At 33.4% G+C, this 18,550-nt stretch overlaps 1 protein-coding gene across 1 annotated transcript in view; it reads right to left on the reverse strand.

Annotated features, from left to right (window-relative positions):
• LOC145661534 (scavenger receptor class B member 1-like) overlaps positions 1 to 18,550 on the reverse strand; it is a 324,106-nt gene that overhangs the window by 55,698 nt on the left and 249,858 nt on the right. Inside the window, exon 7 of the mRNA XM_081726856.1 lies at positions 9,953 to 10,071. Coding sequence (XP_081582982.1) covers positions 9,953 to 10,071 — 119 coding nt within the window. The remainder of the gene's footprint in view (positions 1 to 9,952; positions 10,072 to 18,550) is intronic.

Consider the following 18,550-nt stretch of genomic DNA (forward strand, 5'->3'; position numbering starts at 1 on the left):
CTCGAAATCCACTTGCAGCAGGGGTAAAAGTGCAGGGAAAGCGGGAGGACGCCATCCCCCACCTCCAAAAATATGTACGGCGTTTCCCTAGTTTCTAAAAAAATTACAATAGGCAAAGATAGACAAGGGGATGGCTTGACGTCATGCCGCTACCTACCGTCCCCCTACCTTTTCAGATCCACTTTTACCCCTGACTCGTAGTGTCTTAGAAGTCGTTTCTTAAAGTACGAATTGCTTTCAAGAGTGCAGATTCACTTTACGAGAACTTCCTCTTCCAGGTATAAATACGTGTTCGGACGTATGCCATAAAAACGACTGCATAAAATGTAAACGAACTTGTGCTAGATACTCACTAAGATCCAGAATGTTATTTAACCAAGTCAGGGCAGGGATGCCTGAGAAGGACCACGGAGGTGCACTTGTAGAGAGCAGGCACGTCAGTGATAGAGGATATGCGCATTAACGAAGATGGTGTAAAAAAAAAAAAAAAACACTTGATATAGATAAAATCACATAGATTAGTATAGCCCTTGTAATGGTTTGACACTAATAACATTATACTTAAAAATAAAAAATATTAGACAAACGTTGTCCAGAATGCTCCGACAGTTGAAATTAATATCTTAGGAAATCCTATTTCGCAATGTGTAGTACCAAACTTAGTACCCTGCCTACAGAACTTGTAATCCCGACGATCACTGACAATATCAGGAAATTTGCATTGTTATTCCTATCCACAGCCCTATCAGACGTCAGTGTTAGTATCCGTAAAAATCTGTAGAGTATTCTTTATTAACAGTTATTTTCTAAATTCTAGGTGAACTTGAGGTTTTACCCAGAAATTCTGAATAAAAAGAAGGATATTTACTATATATATTGTCACAAGGTACGGGTATTGTTTACTGAAAAATATACGTTACTAACAAATGCGTAAAGAAGGAATTTGATGAGAAGTAAATTACTATTTCTAGATAGAAAAGAAATTGACATCTATTGATGCAATTGAAACAACCTAAGTGCGCAGCGACAAATGAAATAATACGTTGATATTAGTGATCATTCTTGGTAGCAAATCAAAGACTAAACAGTAGTAGTCAGAACATTAATACAAGAGATGACTGGGCCTGCAAGTTTTAGGAAATCAATGTCATAAAATTTATAGTAAAATCCCATAAGAATTTGCTAGATATAAAACTTCAAAATATAAAAGCAGTTCAGTTGCATCTTAAAAATTAACTCTTAGTACTGCTACACTTCCGTAGGTCTTACCTTGAATGACGGATCGTAATTATTAAAATATTCATTAAATCATTATTTGTAACTTTATAAGAATCCTAAACACTAATATGTTTCGTATGTTTCACTTTTTTTCAGCGAATGAAACACATCTAGAACAAACATTTAAATCAAAGGCGAATATTAAAAGTAACATAAAGAACTCGATTATTTCAGGGAGCATATTTTCCGAAGCTTTTTATGAGTTTACTTTTACTAATAACAAAGTCACTCAACACAGTTTGAATGTTAATGGAGAAGTATTTGTTCATGTATGCAAGAAATTTGTCTAACACTTTTGGTAACACTAATTTTATAAGAAGTGAGTGACCTTCTTACAAATATATTGCATCAAACCACATCATCGTATGAACTGAAAGGAATACACACATGTTCTTTTACACAAGGACAGAACACAACTTTAATTATAATAAGTTGACGCAAAAACAAGCTAATATTTTCAGTCCAAATTGTTTGAAGTATGAAGAAAAAGAAGTAGCAACATGCAGTTACAAGAAAACAAGACCTTATATCATATATATATATATATATATATATATATATATATTCATGATGGAGAATAACTTATCTCTTTTCATTCGCTATCATGTTGATTTTCCGCTATCTGAAGAATCATCGGATCATTTATGTACACATTGCGCGTTAAGAACGGGTGATACACATTGGAAAAAAATCTCCTCCTCATTACATAGTGTTAATGAACATCAACATAAGTTTTCGTTTCCAACATTATCCTATTTTATAAATACATGTGGAAAGTAAAATTACTAAATTATTATCTATATAATAAAATAATGTGTTTAATGTTCCAAATTATTTAATGAATGCAAATCTTTATATGCGTAGTTTCCGAGAAAATCAAAATAAATAAGTCAACTTAAAAATTCGAGTTGTACGATAACCACGCCACCTAATAAGATGAAACTGACGCTGGAGTTTATATAACTAGGTATATATATACCTTATCTAGTTTTTCCTTATGACTCTAGTAATACGACAATATATAGTACGATGCATACAGATATAGGCCAAAATTATATCAATTCTTAAATTTTGTTTATCATAATATTGTCCAAAGAGAAAGATACAGTATATCAATCGACAGATGACATCGCACTAACAAAACTGACATGCTTTTGATTGTGGTTCGCGTGTGTATTTGTTGTACTGCAGTTGTTAATGAAAGGAACTAAATCATCGGACTGCAGTTATTAATGAAACAAACGAAATCATATTGTAGTACAGGTATTAATAAAATAAACGAAATCATGTTATGCTGCAGTTATTTTTGAAACAAACGAATTCATGTTGTCCCGCACTTATTAATGAAACAAACGAAACCATGTTGTCCTGCAGTTATTAATGAAACAAGCTAAATCATATTGTCTTGCAGTTATTAATGAAACAAGCAAAATCATGTTGTCTTGCAGTTATTAATGAAACAAGTTAAATCACGTTGTATCGCAGTTATTAATGAAACAAACAAAATTATGTTGTGCTGCAGTTATTTATGAAACAAAGGAAATCATGTTGTTCTGCAACTATTAATGAAACGAGCTAAATCATGTTCTACTGCAGTTATTAATGAAATCAGATAAATCATGTTGTCTTGCAGTTATTAATGAAACAAGCTAAATCATATTGTACTGCAGTTATTAATGAAACAAACAAAATCATACTGTACTGCAGTTATTAATGAAACAAACGAAATCATGTTGTCCTGCAGTTATTAATGAAACAAATAGAAGCAAGTTGTACTGGAGTTATTAATGAAACAAGCTGAATCATTTTGTACTGCACTTATTAATGAAACAAATGAAATCATATTGTACTGGAGTTATTAACGAAACAAACGAAATGATGTTATGCTGCTATTGTTAATGAAACAAACGAAATCAAGTTGTATTGCAACTTTTAATGAAACAAGCTAAATCATGTTGTATTGCAGTTATTAATGAAACGAAATCATGCTGTATGCAGTTGTTAATGAAACAAACGAAGTCATGTTATACTGCAGTTATTAATGAAATCATGCACTGTAGTTATTAATGAAACAATCGAAATCATATTGTACTGTAACTAGAGATGCAAAAAAGCCGGCTTTTTTGAATCGATGGTTTTTTTCACATAAAAAGCCGGCTTTTTTGGAAAAAAACCGAGAATTTTGGAAATTTTGGCTTTTTTCATTTTCATGATTTTTCTATCCAAATAGCTTTCTTATAGTATATTCTATAGTTAGATAAGATTTCCACGACCTGAATGCCATATTTAGCTCTGTAATTCACCATCAAGATGGATGGAGCACATATTTTACGAATTAAAGCTAACATGAAGAATGTAGTATTTGAGGGCAATTTTACAGGTTATTTAACTTTATTTTAACTTTTGAGTTATCGACAATTTTTTTCCTTCTCTAGATCAGTTTAGTTTGTCATCCGTGTTTCATTTCTAAGAGCTTAGTACTCCAGCTTCTAGCACGAAAGTTAAACTTACGTTTTTCTATATATCCGTCAAAGCATACGTTTTTCAATATGTCCGTCAAACCGTATTTCCACATTTCTGTTATACTGTAGTTGTGCAATGATTTAGCAATAATTTTCCAGATACAACCTTGAATACCAATTTATACAAATAATCAATAGCGGATTTAGAAAAGTACTTTGGGAGGGGTTTCTCTGATTGTTTCGTTTTCTAAAAAGTCCTAATTTTATTTGGGAGGTGCTTGAAGTTTTTGAGTACAGGCATAACTAATATTTCGTTTCGTTTATATGTTTAGCAATAATCTTCTGGATACAACCTTGAAGATCATTTTATACTGAGAATCAGTGGCGAATTTAAAAAAGTGTTTTGGGAGGGGTTTTCTTACTACTAATGTTTAGTTTTTCTAAACATTCGTAATTTTTATTTGACGGGAGCTTAAAGTTTATGAGTAAAGGCATAACTAATAGATATTTCGTTCGTTTTAGACATTCCACAACTTTGGAGAACAGGCTTCAGTCCGAAAGACCGATCCTCTAACTTTCGCAAAACCGTCACTGCTGGTAATTAGTAATAATAACGATTTAAAAACAATAAGAAAGGAAGTCGGCCAACTCCTACACTCCTAGTCGGCCAGTACACGCACTATTTCTACATTCTCAGATGGAATGAAGGAAGGCTTTGTCAGAATGGTCGAATGCTGGGTTGAATCCCGGACTTCCCGATGGAAGCGCAAAAGCTAACCACTCAGTCACGTTTGTTGTGCAGTTGTATTTAGTTTAAATATATTCCGTAGTCTTTTTTTTTTGTTCCGTAATGATATGTTGAATCCCTCTTGTAAAAAATTCAGAAAACTTGAGGACTGGGTAAACCGTGATGGTGGTCAAGGGCGCCCATGTTGTGGTTTCCAAGGAGGGGAAGTATAAGCGACGTTTCAAAAATAGTTTCAAATTTTGCTGTAACTAATGTAAAAATCCTATTGGATTTTCAATATTCAGAAGTACATTTTCCTCTAGAGGGGGCAAGCGCCCCCTTAACCCCCCTGATGGGCGCCCTTGATGGTGGTTATAAAAAACTTGACTGTAGAATTTCAAGAATATACAGAACCATGTGCAGCCTTTAATTGTATCATACAAATCTAAGTATTTCTCTTATGTTTTATTTTAATTTTATTTTGTTTCAAAAAGAGGGTATGGAATATTTTGAAGTAAAAATACTACATACAATTTTGCTAGTTATTTGTGTATTTTTTGAAAGAAGTTTTTACTCTTAGGGTTGGCTCGTTTACACCAGCTGTTTTTTTTTTTTTTTTAAAAAAAATAACTGGTTTAAACTAAAAAAATTAAAAGAACAAAAATGCGAATCGTGTGAACTTCATAGTGACGTTTCACATGTCAAACCATCTGCATTAGTCTTATTTCCTTTTCACCTTTTAATCAAGGTGTCCCATGTTCAATTGTCGGTCGAACCACAACCCTTCTTTCATGTGTAAACCAAGTACTCTTTCGGATGTCACTTTAAGCGAAAGTCTTCTCCTTGATAACCTCGGTATTACTTAAGGATGTTAAACCTAAACATACAAAACGAAACCAAATTATATATTTCTGCATGCCTGTTGTTTTATAAAGAAGCGAAGGTTGCTTAAATATATTGATTAAAATTGGTAAAATTTATCGATTGCCTACTTAGCTTCCAACATTAGCTTGGATTGGACTTTCAATGATACCTACATACTAAATTTGTAATTGAATACCTCAGTTTTAGAAAAATAAACACACTGCTGAACAAGACTGCACTTATTTAATATAAAAACACATTTACACGTGACGTTTCGATCTTCTATTCAAGATCCTCATCAGACGTACACTCACGTCTGATGAGGATCTTGGATAGAAGATCGAAACGTCACGTGTAAATGTGTTTTCATATTAAATAAGTGCAGTCTTGTTCAGCAGTGTGTTTATTTTTCTGATTTTATTCGCAAGACGTTGACTATGATTGTGTGTCACTCAGTTTTAGCGTACTGATTATAATACGTTGACCTTTAAATTTTACATGCAAATTAAATTTTACAGGATTTTCCCGTTATTGTTTTACATTTAAAAGAATGACGGGATTTTCCCGATGGCTAGGGCGGGAGTTTCTCAATTTAAGAAATTTACTGACCGGACTTCTTTAAGCTTATGGGACCTCTTCCAGCATAACCCCGTTGTTGAATAATAACACCAAGGCGAAACAAACTTATTTCTGTGAATATGTAATACAAATACATAAAGCAAAATATCTAAATCAAAAAACCTGGTTTAAACCCCAAAAAAGCCTGGTTTAAACTGCCCCCCCAAAACGGGTTTTTGGCATTTTCAGAAACAACGATGGTTCTTGCCAACTCTGCTTACTTTTGTATATAGGAGGTTAAAATGTGTTTATTATATACATTGGTTAATCCTTCGGAATTCATAATGTAAAAATGTTGAAGTAAAATTGTTTAAAATATCTTTTCGAAATTCATGGTTTACTTTCGAGGTTTTATATTATTATCGGCATCAACCACTAATTAAATGACTTTCTGTGTTATAGAGAAGCGAAACAAAGTCTGCTTTATCGATTTAAAGCAGAATTTTGAAAAAAGCCCAAAATTTCCCAAGCAAAAAAGCAAAGCAGAAAAAACCGAGTTTTTTTTTCAAAAAAGCCGGTTTTTTTCCGAACCCTTGCATCTCTAACTGTAACTATTACTGAAACAAGCTAAATCATGTTTTACCTTAGTTATTAATGAAACAAATGAAATCATGTACTGCAGTTATTAATGAAATAACCGAAATCATGTTATACTGCAGTTCTTAATGAAAGAAATGAAATCATGTTATACTGCAGTTATTAATGAAACAAATGAAATCATGTTATACTGCAGTTATTAATGGAGCAAATGAAATCATGTTATATTGCAGTTGTTAATGAAACAAACGAAATCATGTTGTACTGCAGTTATTATGAAACAAATAAAATCATGTTTCACTGGTGTTATTAATGAAACAAACAAAATTATATTGTACTGCTGTTATTAATGAAACAATTTCTTGTGAAATACAAACAAAATTATAAGGTATTTTCGTAAAAACTTCGCCCATAGAAACCTCGTCCGGAAAAGTAAACCACCCCTTGTAGATTTTTCCATAAGAAATGATTTATAAGATATGTTAGTATTATTAATGAAATAATATTTGTTGATAAAATATCAACAAATTGCATTTGCTGTATTTCACAAAACTATATAAAAGAAACTCACCCACAAGATTAAACTACTCCTTGTGGATATTCTCATGAAAGTGATTTACGGAATATTAGTGAAATATTTATTTATGAAATATAAACAAATCGCTTAAAAAAAGCAATTTTTGAGAAATTAGTCTGAAAAGCAACTCATCCTCAAGAGTAAACAATCCCTTGTGAATCTCTTCGTGAGAAGTAATTTACGCAATATAAGGTTAATAATGAAATATTTACTCATGAAGTATGAACAATATAATCTGAGTCAATTTTAAGAAATTCGTCCGAAAAGGAACTTACCCCAAGAATAAACTACTCCTTATCAATTTTCTCCAAATGACATACCCAGTATGATGATGTTAATGAAAGATTCATTTATGAAATATAAACAAAATAACCGTTTTTGAGAAAATCGCAATATTTGACTTTTACCGTCCAGTAATTCATCCTTACTTTGGGGATGGGAAGAAAATTCATGAAACTCATTCAAGAGTAACATAAAATCATTAAGTTTAAAATTTGGTTCAGATACGCTCAACAGTGTAACCTCTAGGCGAGCGTACAAAAGGATGATCAAATGAACAGAAAGACATATGTCGAAAAATCATTTTTCCGTTATCTATGGGCCATGAAACGTATAAATCTGTTGATATCTAGAATTAGATTGTTCACACGATTGCCATATATTTTTTCTCTCCCTTTGTCGCTCAAAAGTAAATAATCAACTCTGAAAGAGTTTTTTTTTTTCAATCCAGAAATCCATACACGTGTTTTTTATCTCAAATATTGAACATTGTAGATTGAACTCGACAAGAGTTAAAATGAACTTGAAAACAAGGAATGACTTTGAAAGTATGAAGTGTTAGTTATATTGACTTTAGTTACTGCCAAAACAACAGATTTAATCCTTTAAGATATTGGAAAATGTTTAGGTGTTTACTCTTTCAATTAGATGATAAATCTCTGTTTTGAAATGAAACGTTCATATATTATTATTTTTCTTTCAAATTTTGTTATTTTCTCTTGAAAGGAAAAATACTACCTCGGGCAGGGTTCGTATAGTCCCGTATTTTACCGGATTGTGTCTCAGCGTCCCAGTACAATTCTTCGGGACGCAGAATTCCGCAATTTATGGATTTGTATTTAACATTCTCATTCTTAAATGTACGCTGTAATTGCCAAGAAATCGATAACAATCTGATAAAAAATGTCATACTAATTGGCAATAGTATTATGCTGCTAGAATAGTGCCACTAGCGAATACGCTAATAGGTTACTTGATATGATATTGATTAGCTATAAATCGAACTTTTTTATGTCAGTTAATATGTCCTTAAAAACCTGATGTTTTACCTTAAGTTCTGTGAGGTTTTCATAAACACCATCTCCTATGGACTATATAAGCATATTAGTTGAGATGGTCAGTAGAATTAATGATACAGATACCACATGCACTTCAACATTTTATTCCATGCGATGCCCGAGCGCTTATTTATCGGATACTACATTATTAGCAAAACCATAACTCCTGCCCTTCTATCTTTTCATAGTTGTTTCATGCCATTGGCCCAGAAATATATTTTGCTATGCTTTCCTATTTTGCATGCAAATGGCTAAAGAAAAGTTGTGTTTGCTTTAACACGTTTAAAAAATTAATAAAGACAGAAGGAAAGCAAACCTAATTGTATTTGGATTCTATGTAAGTTACGAGATGAACCATTTGTATAAAACGACGTTTCACTTCATGTACACCGTAATTCCAATTATTTGTTTCTTGACGGCATTATGGATTCAGTACTTAGTAAATTTCTACATGGACACATTTAAAAACAGCTACCAGCTTAAAACATCTGTAAAACATTAGTGTTTTCTTTTCAAAAAATAATTGTCATTACTTTCTCTCTTCTTTATTTTTCATTATCGTACTTGCTTGTGAAATAGCAAAATTGTTTGCTTTTAATATTCCATGTATCTGTAAAATAATAAAGTAAAATGCATACATATACAATATTACTACTGTTACTATAATAATAATAATAATAATAATAATAATAATAATAATAATAATAATAATAATAATAATAATAATAATAATAATAATAATAATAAGTATTTACTTTCAGTGCTTAAAATGCAATGTATTAAATGAGACCCAATTTCAAATTTCTCGAGCAGTTTGCTATGCAAATAGTAAAATCTATGAAAACGATAATATTATATACATCATAGTAGGCTATTATAATAATACAATATATCTATGTGAATGTGCTCCCTGAGTGTGCATATAAAAGAACATTACTTTACAACGTCTATAATAACTTTATTTTGATTTTCTAATTTCGATCTCATTTTAAAAGCTCATGGTTTTAAATTGTGAATCATATTTAGGGGGTAGATAGAGCTTCTTATAACTTTAATCGCGACATGTAAAATAACATGAAATAAATAAATAAAAAGATACATAATCCCTCCGTTACTAATGAAGTTACATATATTCCAGCATATATAAAGTTTCCATTAATGAAGGATGTGCATGGTTGTCTTTACAATAGCTTTTAAAATCCACTCAAAGTTTCTCTCATAAATGCTAGCAGTTGTATCAAATAAAGTTTGAAACATTAAGAAGGGTTGTCATAATCAATACAATTACAGAGCTAAAAATATCTACCACAATAACCGAGGGTTAAGAAAGCCTGCCTCCTTTAAATCTACTAACTGAGATTAACAGAAAGCAAAGATATTGTGGTAGACATTGGTAGACACCAAAATGGTAATAAAAGGAATCACTTCCAGCATATTTGTGAATCGTTATGGTATAATGCACATCCTTTATATTTAAACAACCTTTGCGTTATAGTTTTCTGTTCGATAATATTTACGATAATGTTTTGTTTCCGTCAATAGTTGAACTCACCGGTTGCACATACATGTAACATTCATGCTTTTCTTTGACTGGTTGAAGGCCTTCGACAGCATCCAAGAGTAATGGATCTCCATTATAAAAATGAGGAAAAGATACAGCCATTGGAAAACCTAACAATACAAGATAAATGTATTAATTAATACTAACGGAAGTAAATATAGATTCAAATAAATAAATAAATAATACAAACTACAAGATAAAATAGAGATAAAATTAACTTGGTTTTGTACACATTCAAAATTAATTATTGCAATAACTTTAGTAATGTTTTTTTAAACTCTCTATGTTTAAAATGTTAACACTTCTAGCACCAAACATAAATGAATTTCACTGCAAAACTGATAAGCGACCTGAAATACATATCTTGTGTTTTGATGGTGATGAATTTGATTACTTAATCCCACTCTTCTACCCAATCGAATTAATAACAATGGTGGTAATGAAGGTATGAAAATGAGAAGGGTGCAGAGAAACACAGAAACTGGTGTTTACATGCGAATATTAAAAATGAAGGCAAACAAGGGGAGTAACAACATTTCGAACTTGAAGCAGTTGCAGAATAGGAGCTTAAGGGACTTAACGCAACGAATTTCGTCTTTATCAGACTGATCAATACTACTGATTTTTTATTCCACTTATATATGAAATGCTTTCAATTTGAAGGAATTTATTGGGATCTTTCACCAACTACAGGTCCTTCTATCTCCAGGATATTTTTGTGTATATATGTGTGTGTACGTATCTAGTTATGATATTTTTACACACATTATATAGAAATGTCTGCATGTGTGTTAGTGTATTTTTAAAATGCTAATTAATAAGTAACTTTAAATAATAATAAGAAATTTTCATTGATTAAGAAATTAAGTAATTACTGTAATTTCAAAGAAATGTAGTAGCCAAAATACATTTTGGATTTTAAATACGAACATTAAACATATTCTCACTTCCATCGATCAATATTGAGGAATTCGCAAAGATGGCTTCTTCTGAATTTCAGTTATATTTCACTTTTTTTTTACTGTAAAAGAATCGAAATTAAAATGTTATTTATCTGGTCACATACAGAATACAATTTCAAAAATTTGTAATTATTACCGGAAATTAATGCTGTCACCCGTTTTGAACACTTTAAAATCATTTCTACAACTGTGCTCCAAATGGAGCTGTTTACTAACCAAAGGTAGTTTTGTCAAGTTTAACAAAAAGTCCAAAATAAGCCTCTTGAAAACAGCTCTTATTTATAATACATAATAATCGCTTTTAGCTGTTGCAATAGTCTGTCCAAGTAGCTTGATAAAAATTCTGAGTAGCATAACAACAAAGGCTTTCTCTCTTATAATGTTAAAAAAACTACAGGAAAATCTTAGTAAGATGAGTAGGGGCACTGAATTCTACTTCGTTCCGGATGCTAGTATATCTAGCTACCGCTCTGACCCGGGATTGATTCCTTGTGAAAGTATATATTACAAGGATTGCCCGTTAAACTGTAAGTTTATGTCTTATATAGCCGTGGTGCTACAAAAAAATGTTAAATTCAAACCGCAATAGAATGATTCTATCTCTTGTATAGCTCTAGCACTCTGTTATACATTATATGTTTTCATTCTAAGCGAATTGACAGGACTTTAATCGAATTGAAAAAGTAACATTGTAGATTAGTAGTACAGGTGGGGGTAAAAACTTTTAGAACATGTGATGTCTGTGTACATCATCATGAAATTTGCAATTTTGAATTCCTTTTTCTTAGATAGAAACCATGTTGTGGGCCTTGTACTCATTTGATTTTTTTTTTCAGGAAGTATCCTAGTACATGGTTTTTAATTAAGAAAATGAAATTGAATTCAAAATGATGGGTTTCAAGATGGCAGCCAGCGACATCATAGGCCATAGAAGTTTTTTCCCACCTGTACCACTAACCTATAGTGTTATTTTGCTGTTCTCTTAAGATCTCCCCTTTTATTTGGGTGTTTCCACACTTTTTGGATCATCGTTATAAGTTCCTAAGTACTTCCTTACATTAACAAACTAGTAAACATTAAGTGTCGTGGGTTCCTGTCACCACGGCATGGCGCGTCCTCAGGTTGCGGATCGAGGAGAAGGCCTCTAGATATAGAGGTTAGCTGCGAATATACTGAATAAGCAGTCGCGGACAGCCGACTAGGAGTGGTCCTCCAGCTTGGGGGTTTGGGTAAGGCTAACACCCTCATCCTGTAAAAAAAGGTACTTGTTCAGAAACATTCACAAAAGCCTCGGACAAGGACTGATAACTTGGCACGACATCAGCAAAAGAAAATGGACATGAGATTTGGAACATGGAATATTAGAAGTCTTTATAGGGCAGGCGCGTTAAAATCTGTAACGAGTGAGTTAGAGAAATACAGGATGGACTTAGTAGGAGTTCAGGAAGTTAGGTGGGAAGGAAATGGATCTGAGAATTCCGGAAATTTTACGTTCTTTTACGGGGAAGGAAATAAAAATCACCAGTTAGGAACAGGGTTTTTCGTTCACAAACGAATATTACCAGCAATTAAACGGGTTGAATTTGTTACTGACAGACTTTCTTTTATTACTCTTAAGGGACGGTGGTGTGATATTATTGTTTTAAATGTACATGCTCCAACTGAAGATAAGGGTGACGATATAAAAGATAGTTTTTACGAAGAAGTGGAACGGATATTTGACCAACTCCCGCGATACCATATGAAGATTCTATTAGGGGATTTCAATGCGAAGGTAGGACGAGAGGATATTTTCAAACCGATTATAGGGAACGAAAGTTTGCATAAGGAAAGTAATGACAACGGTGTTAGACTCGTGAACTTTGCAACATCCAAAAACCTAATCGTGAAGAGTACAAAATTCCCACATCGCGACGTTCATAAATACACTTGGACATCACCAGACGGAAAAACACATAATCAAATTGATCACGTTTTAGTAGATAGAAGAAGACAATCTAGCATAATTGACGTCCGGTCGTTTAGAGGGGCTGATTGTGACACTGATCACTACCTGGTAGTAGCGATAATACGGGAGAGATTATCGTTGAATAAAGGTAATATTCAATGTCCGAAAACGGAGAGATTTAATTTAAAGAAATTAGAAGAGAGCCAGGTAAGAGAGGAATACCAGATTGAAGTTTCGAATAGATTCTCGGTCTTAGAAGACTCGGAGTGCACTAGTGTTGAGGATACTTGGATTGAAATTAGAGATAGCATTAAAAGTTCAGCAATAGAAAAATTGGGACACGCGGAAATACGTAGGAACAAACCATGGTTCGACCAAGAATGCATTAAACTAGCAGAGAAGAGAAAACAGGCAAAATTACGGTGGCTACAAAATCCGAATGAAATAACTACACAAAATTTCGCAGATATCAGGCGGGAAACTTCCAAAACTTTTAGAACAAAGAAACGGGATTTTTTGAAAGCTAAAATTAAGGAACTTGAAGATAATAGTAAAAATAAAAATATTCGGGACATGTATAAGGGGATCAGCGAATTTAAGAAAGGCTATCAACCTCGTGCTTATATATTAAAGAAATCGGACGGAACAGTTCTCACTGATACGGATAGCCTCTTAAATAGATGGAAAGATTTCTTTGACGATTTGCTGAACACGCAGCCAAAAACTAATGTGCGTGGAGAAAAGGAGATACACACCGCAGAACCGTATATTCCAGAACCCAATCAAATAGAAGTGGAAGCCGCTATAAAGAAATTAAAGAAACACAAATCTCCGGGTGTAGATGAAATTCCGGCTGAGTTAATTTTAGCTGGAGGCGAAAAATTGTGGAACAAGATACACAAACTCATTCTCCTTATCTGGAACAAGGAAGAATTGCCACAAGAGTGGAAAGAGTCAATCATTGTTCCAATTCACAAGAAAGGCGACAAAACTGACTGTAATAATTATCGAGGCATTTCTCTTCTGTCAACATCCTATAAAATCCTTTCAAATATTCTGTTAGGAAGATTGACCCCATACGCAGATGAAATTATTGGAGATTATCAATGCGGATTTAGACGAAATCGATCAACTATCGACCAAATATTTACCATTCGCCAAATACTCGAAAAGAAGTGGGAATACAATACCCCGGTACATCAACTATTTATTGATTTTAGAAAGGCTTACGACTCGGTTAGGAGAGTTACATTATACAACGTTCTTACAGAACTTGGAATACCGAGAAAGCTAATTAGATTAATTAAGATATGTTTAAGTGAATCCCAAAGTAAAGTCCGGGTAGGAAAATTTTTGTCCCCGAGCTTCCACGTCGAAAATGGCCTGAAACAAGGAGATGCGTTGTCGCCATTATTATTTAACTTTGTGCTGGAATACGCCATAAGGAAAATCAAAGATAGCAACCAGGGCCTAGAGTTGAACGGCATTCACCAGGTTATGGCATATGCTGATGATGTAAATTTAATAGGGGATGATAGGAGAACAGTAGAAATAAATGCAGAGATCTTATTAAACGCTTGCAGGGACATGGGTTTAGAAGTAAATGCAGAGAAGACTAAATACATGGAAGTGCTTCGGGACCGTAATACGGCAAATTGTGGAGGCGTTAAAATATTAAATAATGCTTTTGATAAAGTGGATACTTTCAAATATTTAGGATCAATATTAACAGACGAAAATCATATTCACGAAGAAATTAAATGTCGACTAAAAGCAGGGAATTCGTGTTACTACTCGGTTCAAAATCTCTTGTCGTCGCGAATTCTGTCGAGGAATTTGAAGCTTAAAATATATAAAACGATAATCATGCCTGTTGTTCTGTATGGTTGCGAAACATGGTCGCTTACTCTGAGGGAAGAACATAGACTGAAAGTATTTGAGAACAGGATCCTGAGAAGAATATTCGGACCCAAGAGGAACGAGAATGGGGAATGGCGGAAGCTTCATAACGAGGAACTACGTAGTTTATACGGTTTACCCAACATTGTTAGGGTCGTCAAGTCTAGGAGGCTTAGGTGGGCAGGTCATGTAGCTAGAATGGAAGAAAGTAGAAACGCTTTCAAAGTGTTGACTGGTAGACCCATAGGAAAACGACCATTAGGAAGACCTAGGCGCAGATGGGAGGATAATATTAAGATGGATCTCGCAGAGATAGGAATACAAAGTAGAAACTGGATGCAATTAGCTAAGGATAGAAGTCAGTGGAGAGCTTTTGTGAACGCGGCACTGAACCTCCGGGTTCCATAGGCCATAGAGTTAGTTAGTTAGTTAGAACATTACTACAGAAAATTAGTGAAGTGTATAACCGTAGAAGTTTAATTTTATAAATTTATTATTATTACTACTGAATTTTAACGTTCCATTTTATGCTTCAGGCTAAAGATAATGGAGATGACGATAATAATCAAAATGGTGGAATGAACAAAGTGGGAGAAAACAGTAGAATCCCAAGGAAGGCTAATTCCAACGCATCAGCATAAAAAACACTTGGCAAAATCTGGATCGATTCAGGGTTCTCTTACACCAGAGGTGAGCATTCTACCACCGAGCTTTGAATTTGAATGCATAATTAACTTTTAACATGAACTTAAGATTATAAAAGCATCTTTACAAAGTGTATGTTAGAAGTGAACAAATCACACATTTACATAAATCTTCATAAAAATTTTCTTCATCAAGTTTTACACTGCAATAACACTTGCACAACATTACACAGTAAGAATAGGATTCATGTGCAAGAGAAAGTTCTGAGAAGTGAAATGAATAACTCATGAGTTACTCGGATCTACTGACGAAGTTGTGAGTTATTACCGAAACAGAACAGTTAATTGTATGTTAAATATTAGACACAATACATAGAAGACTTTCCTCAAATTATTAAATATGAGTACTGGTTGTTGTGTTGAACAAATTCAATAGATTTAGTAATTTGAAACAATCTTAAAACTTCTCCATTAGTATGGTTCAAATTAATTCTTGCTAGAGTGATCGAAAAATGAAAAATTACAAAAAATGAAACTATTATTAGCTGATAAATGTGAGTCGTACAAGATTATTACAGATTACTAGAAAACCAGAAATAATAACGCTGGAGTTTGATGTGGTGACCACATATTACCCAACTTGAGCAACTACCTTTATTGAACCTAGTCATATATAGTAACCGATTTACACAACAAATCTGCGGCAATTTTGTTTTGTGAAACTTACTGTTTTGCAGGATTCCTTGATTTATGCTTACTACTGCAAGATATAGTGAGCTTGTCCAGGAAACACTATTCTAATAGCTTGCTTCAGTAGCCATGTAGAAAATATGGTGTGGAAAGTTTACAAGAGTTTGAAACGGCAAAGTCTCAGCAATTTCATTTTTGAGAAATTAGGTTGCTGGATTCAAGCTTGTTTGTGAGCTCAAGTCAAGACTTCATTGCTATATGGGAGGTACCAGAAAGTTTTGTTGTAGTCAAAAGCCGCACATTTCCAGTTTTTTTTTTTTTTTTTTTTTTTTTAGGGTGTTCTCGTTTGTCTTCACTCATTCTCTTACACCGTAAATTATGCATTTTTAATTACCTTAACCTTCATTGGCGAAACCATGGCACAATTTACTATAACCTTCATTGACTATAGGATTAGCATACGCGCCTATGGTCTGGGAGACGATTTTAACTTTATAGCATATAGTCTACAAGAAGCCGGAGACTTGGCTGAACAGCTAGTTAAAATAATGCATACTCATATCGTTTGTGTTCTTTACCCAAAAGTCTAACGACCAACCTTCAAAGAATAAGTGATCTTTGGTGTAAATGATCCCAGGTTTGATCACTGGTGGGAGTCTGTACATTCAATATAAATCTTGAGATTATTTCTTGTGCTGCTATCATCACTGTTTCCAGATTAACTTTGGATATTCCATAGTTCAATGACAACAGCTCATGCCTTCTATATGTAGAGGGTCTCTGGTTCGATCGCTGGTGAGACAACAAACTTTATGGTGTTGATCCAGTATCGTGAATCAGTTGAGGAGCTACTTGAATAAACAAGTAGCGAACTCTGGTCAAAAAAGACCAGCAATAATGATAGTAAGACTCACTATGTGCAGTGGTGGATCTAGAAGGTAAAAACTGGGGGAGCAATCAGAACCCAAATTATAATAGGCATAATTATCATGGGTTTACTATACAATTTCAAAAATATATAAATAATAGCTTAATTTTTTGTCACTCAAAAAACTGGGGCCTAGGCACCCCGTCCCCGGATACATCCGCCACTGACTATGTGCCCAACTTCAATCGTCGACTGATCGGCTTATAATCTTCGGATCTTCATGCAAGAATAGCAATGTTTCAGGAGAGATAAAAACACAATATAAAACTTGAAATATAGGCCAACTTGAGAATGTAATTTTTGAAGTGTTACGAACAAATGGGTAAGACGTCACTACGTATAGTAATTCCTGAGAGTTGCGTAGCGAATTATATAAGATTATTACAAGATGAAATCATGGACTTGTATTAAATTTTAAAAAATCAAAGAAACTTATGGAATCATCTCTTCCAAAAAATGGTTTAGGAGATACAGGGTGATACGAAAAGGATTGAACAAAGCACATCTAATGGCAACCTTTTACAGATGTCACGCAGAAAATGTGATTTGCAATATCCTGCAAGCTCGAAATTTCTATTAGATCAGCATGACTAGAAAAAATGGTCATGCTTTTCGCTGAATATTCCGTATTGTGATGATTGAGAAAAAAGCTTTAGAGTAGCATACAGCTTAACTTGGAATTCAAACCGCTCCAGGTAAAATGCTGCTCTATTTGATTGTAGCTTACACACAATATTAACGTAAGCAAATTTGAATTGTTTGTGATGATGTTTGTTCTTTGGCGTTTCTCATTAGTCATTAATATTTCCAAAGATGTTCATATGTATTTAATTCCAAGTTCGGTTCTTAAGACAGATTGAAGGCAACAGTCTTCATCACTCTGTATGGAATTTATGATGAACAATGTAGTACTTGATACTAACACATCCGGAGCAAATGGAAATTATAAATCCACCATGTCTGTAATCACTAGTTCACTTCTCTCTTATTAGTATGTTTTTATCGCATAAAGTGTTGAAAAATAAAAAGGAACATTGATTTATTTTCAGTGAGTATTTACCGTCTTTAGCAATTGCTCACATGACTGTGAGTAGATGCCTATAAACTGCTAAGAAATGATATAAACATGAATTTACAAAACTACAATTTGTATGGACTTCTACAGTACGGAATGCTTGATAATGGGTCTCGTAACGCGATAGTCATACGAAGAAGATAAGAAAATGACCGTGCGAAGAATGTAGTTGGTGGCAGGTTTTAGTTTGGTGTGACGCGCTGGGATGTGTGATATGTGTGAAACGCTGGCGATTGAATTATATTTTCTTATGTATGAATTATTATGTGTTAATTTTGTTCAGTATATGATTATCCTCGTTTCAAAAGTAAGTTATTGACAACGTTCATACAAAAGCTACTAGTGTTACAGGAAAGAATGTGAAGGTGAGGTGTATTTGAAGTATTAACTAGGAAAATTGCGTTCGTTGTCCAGTTAAAAGTTTTATAATTAATATACCAACT

Source organism: Thermobia domestica, chromosome 10 (genome assembly GCF_964235325.1).
Source record: "Thermobia domestica chromosome 10, izTheDome1.hap1.1, whole genome shotgun sequence".
In the NCBI taxonomy this organism is placed as follows: Eukaryota; Metazoa; Arthropoda; class Insecta; order Zygentoma; family Lepismatidae; genus Thermobia; species Thermobia domestica.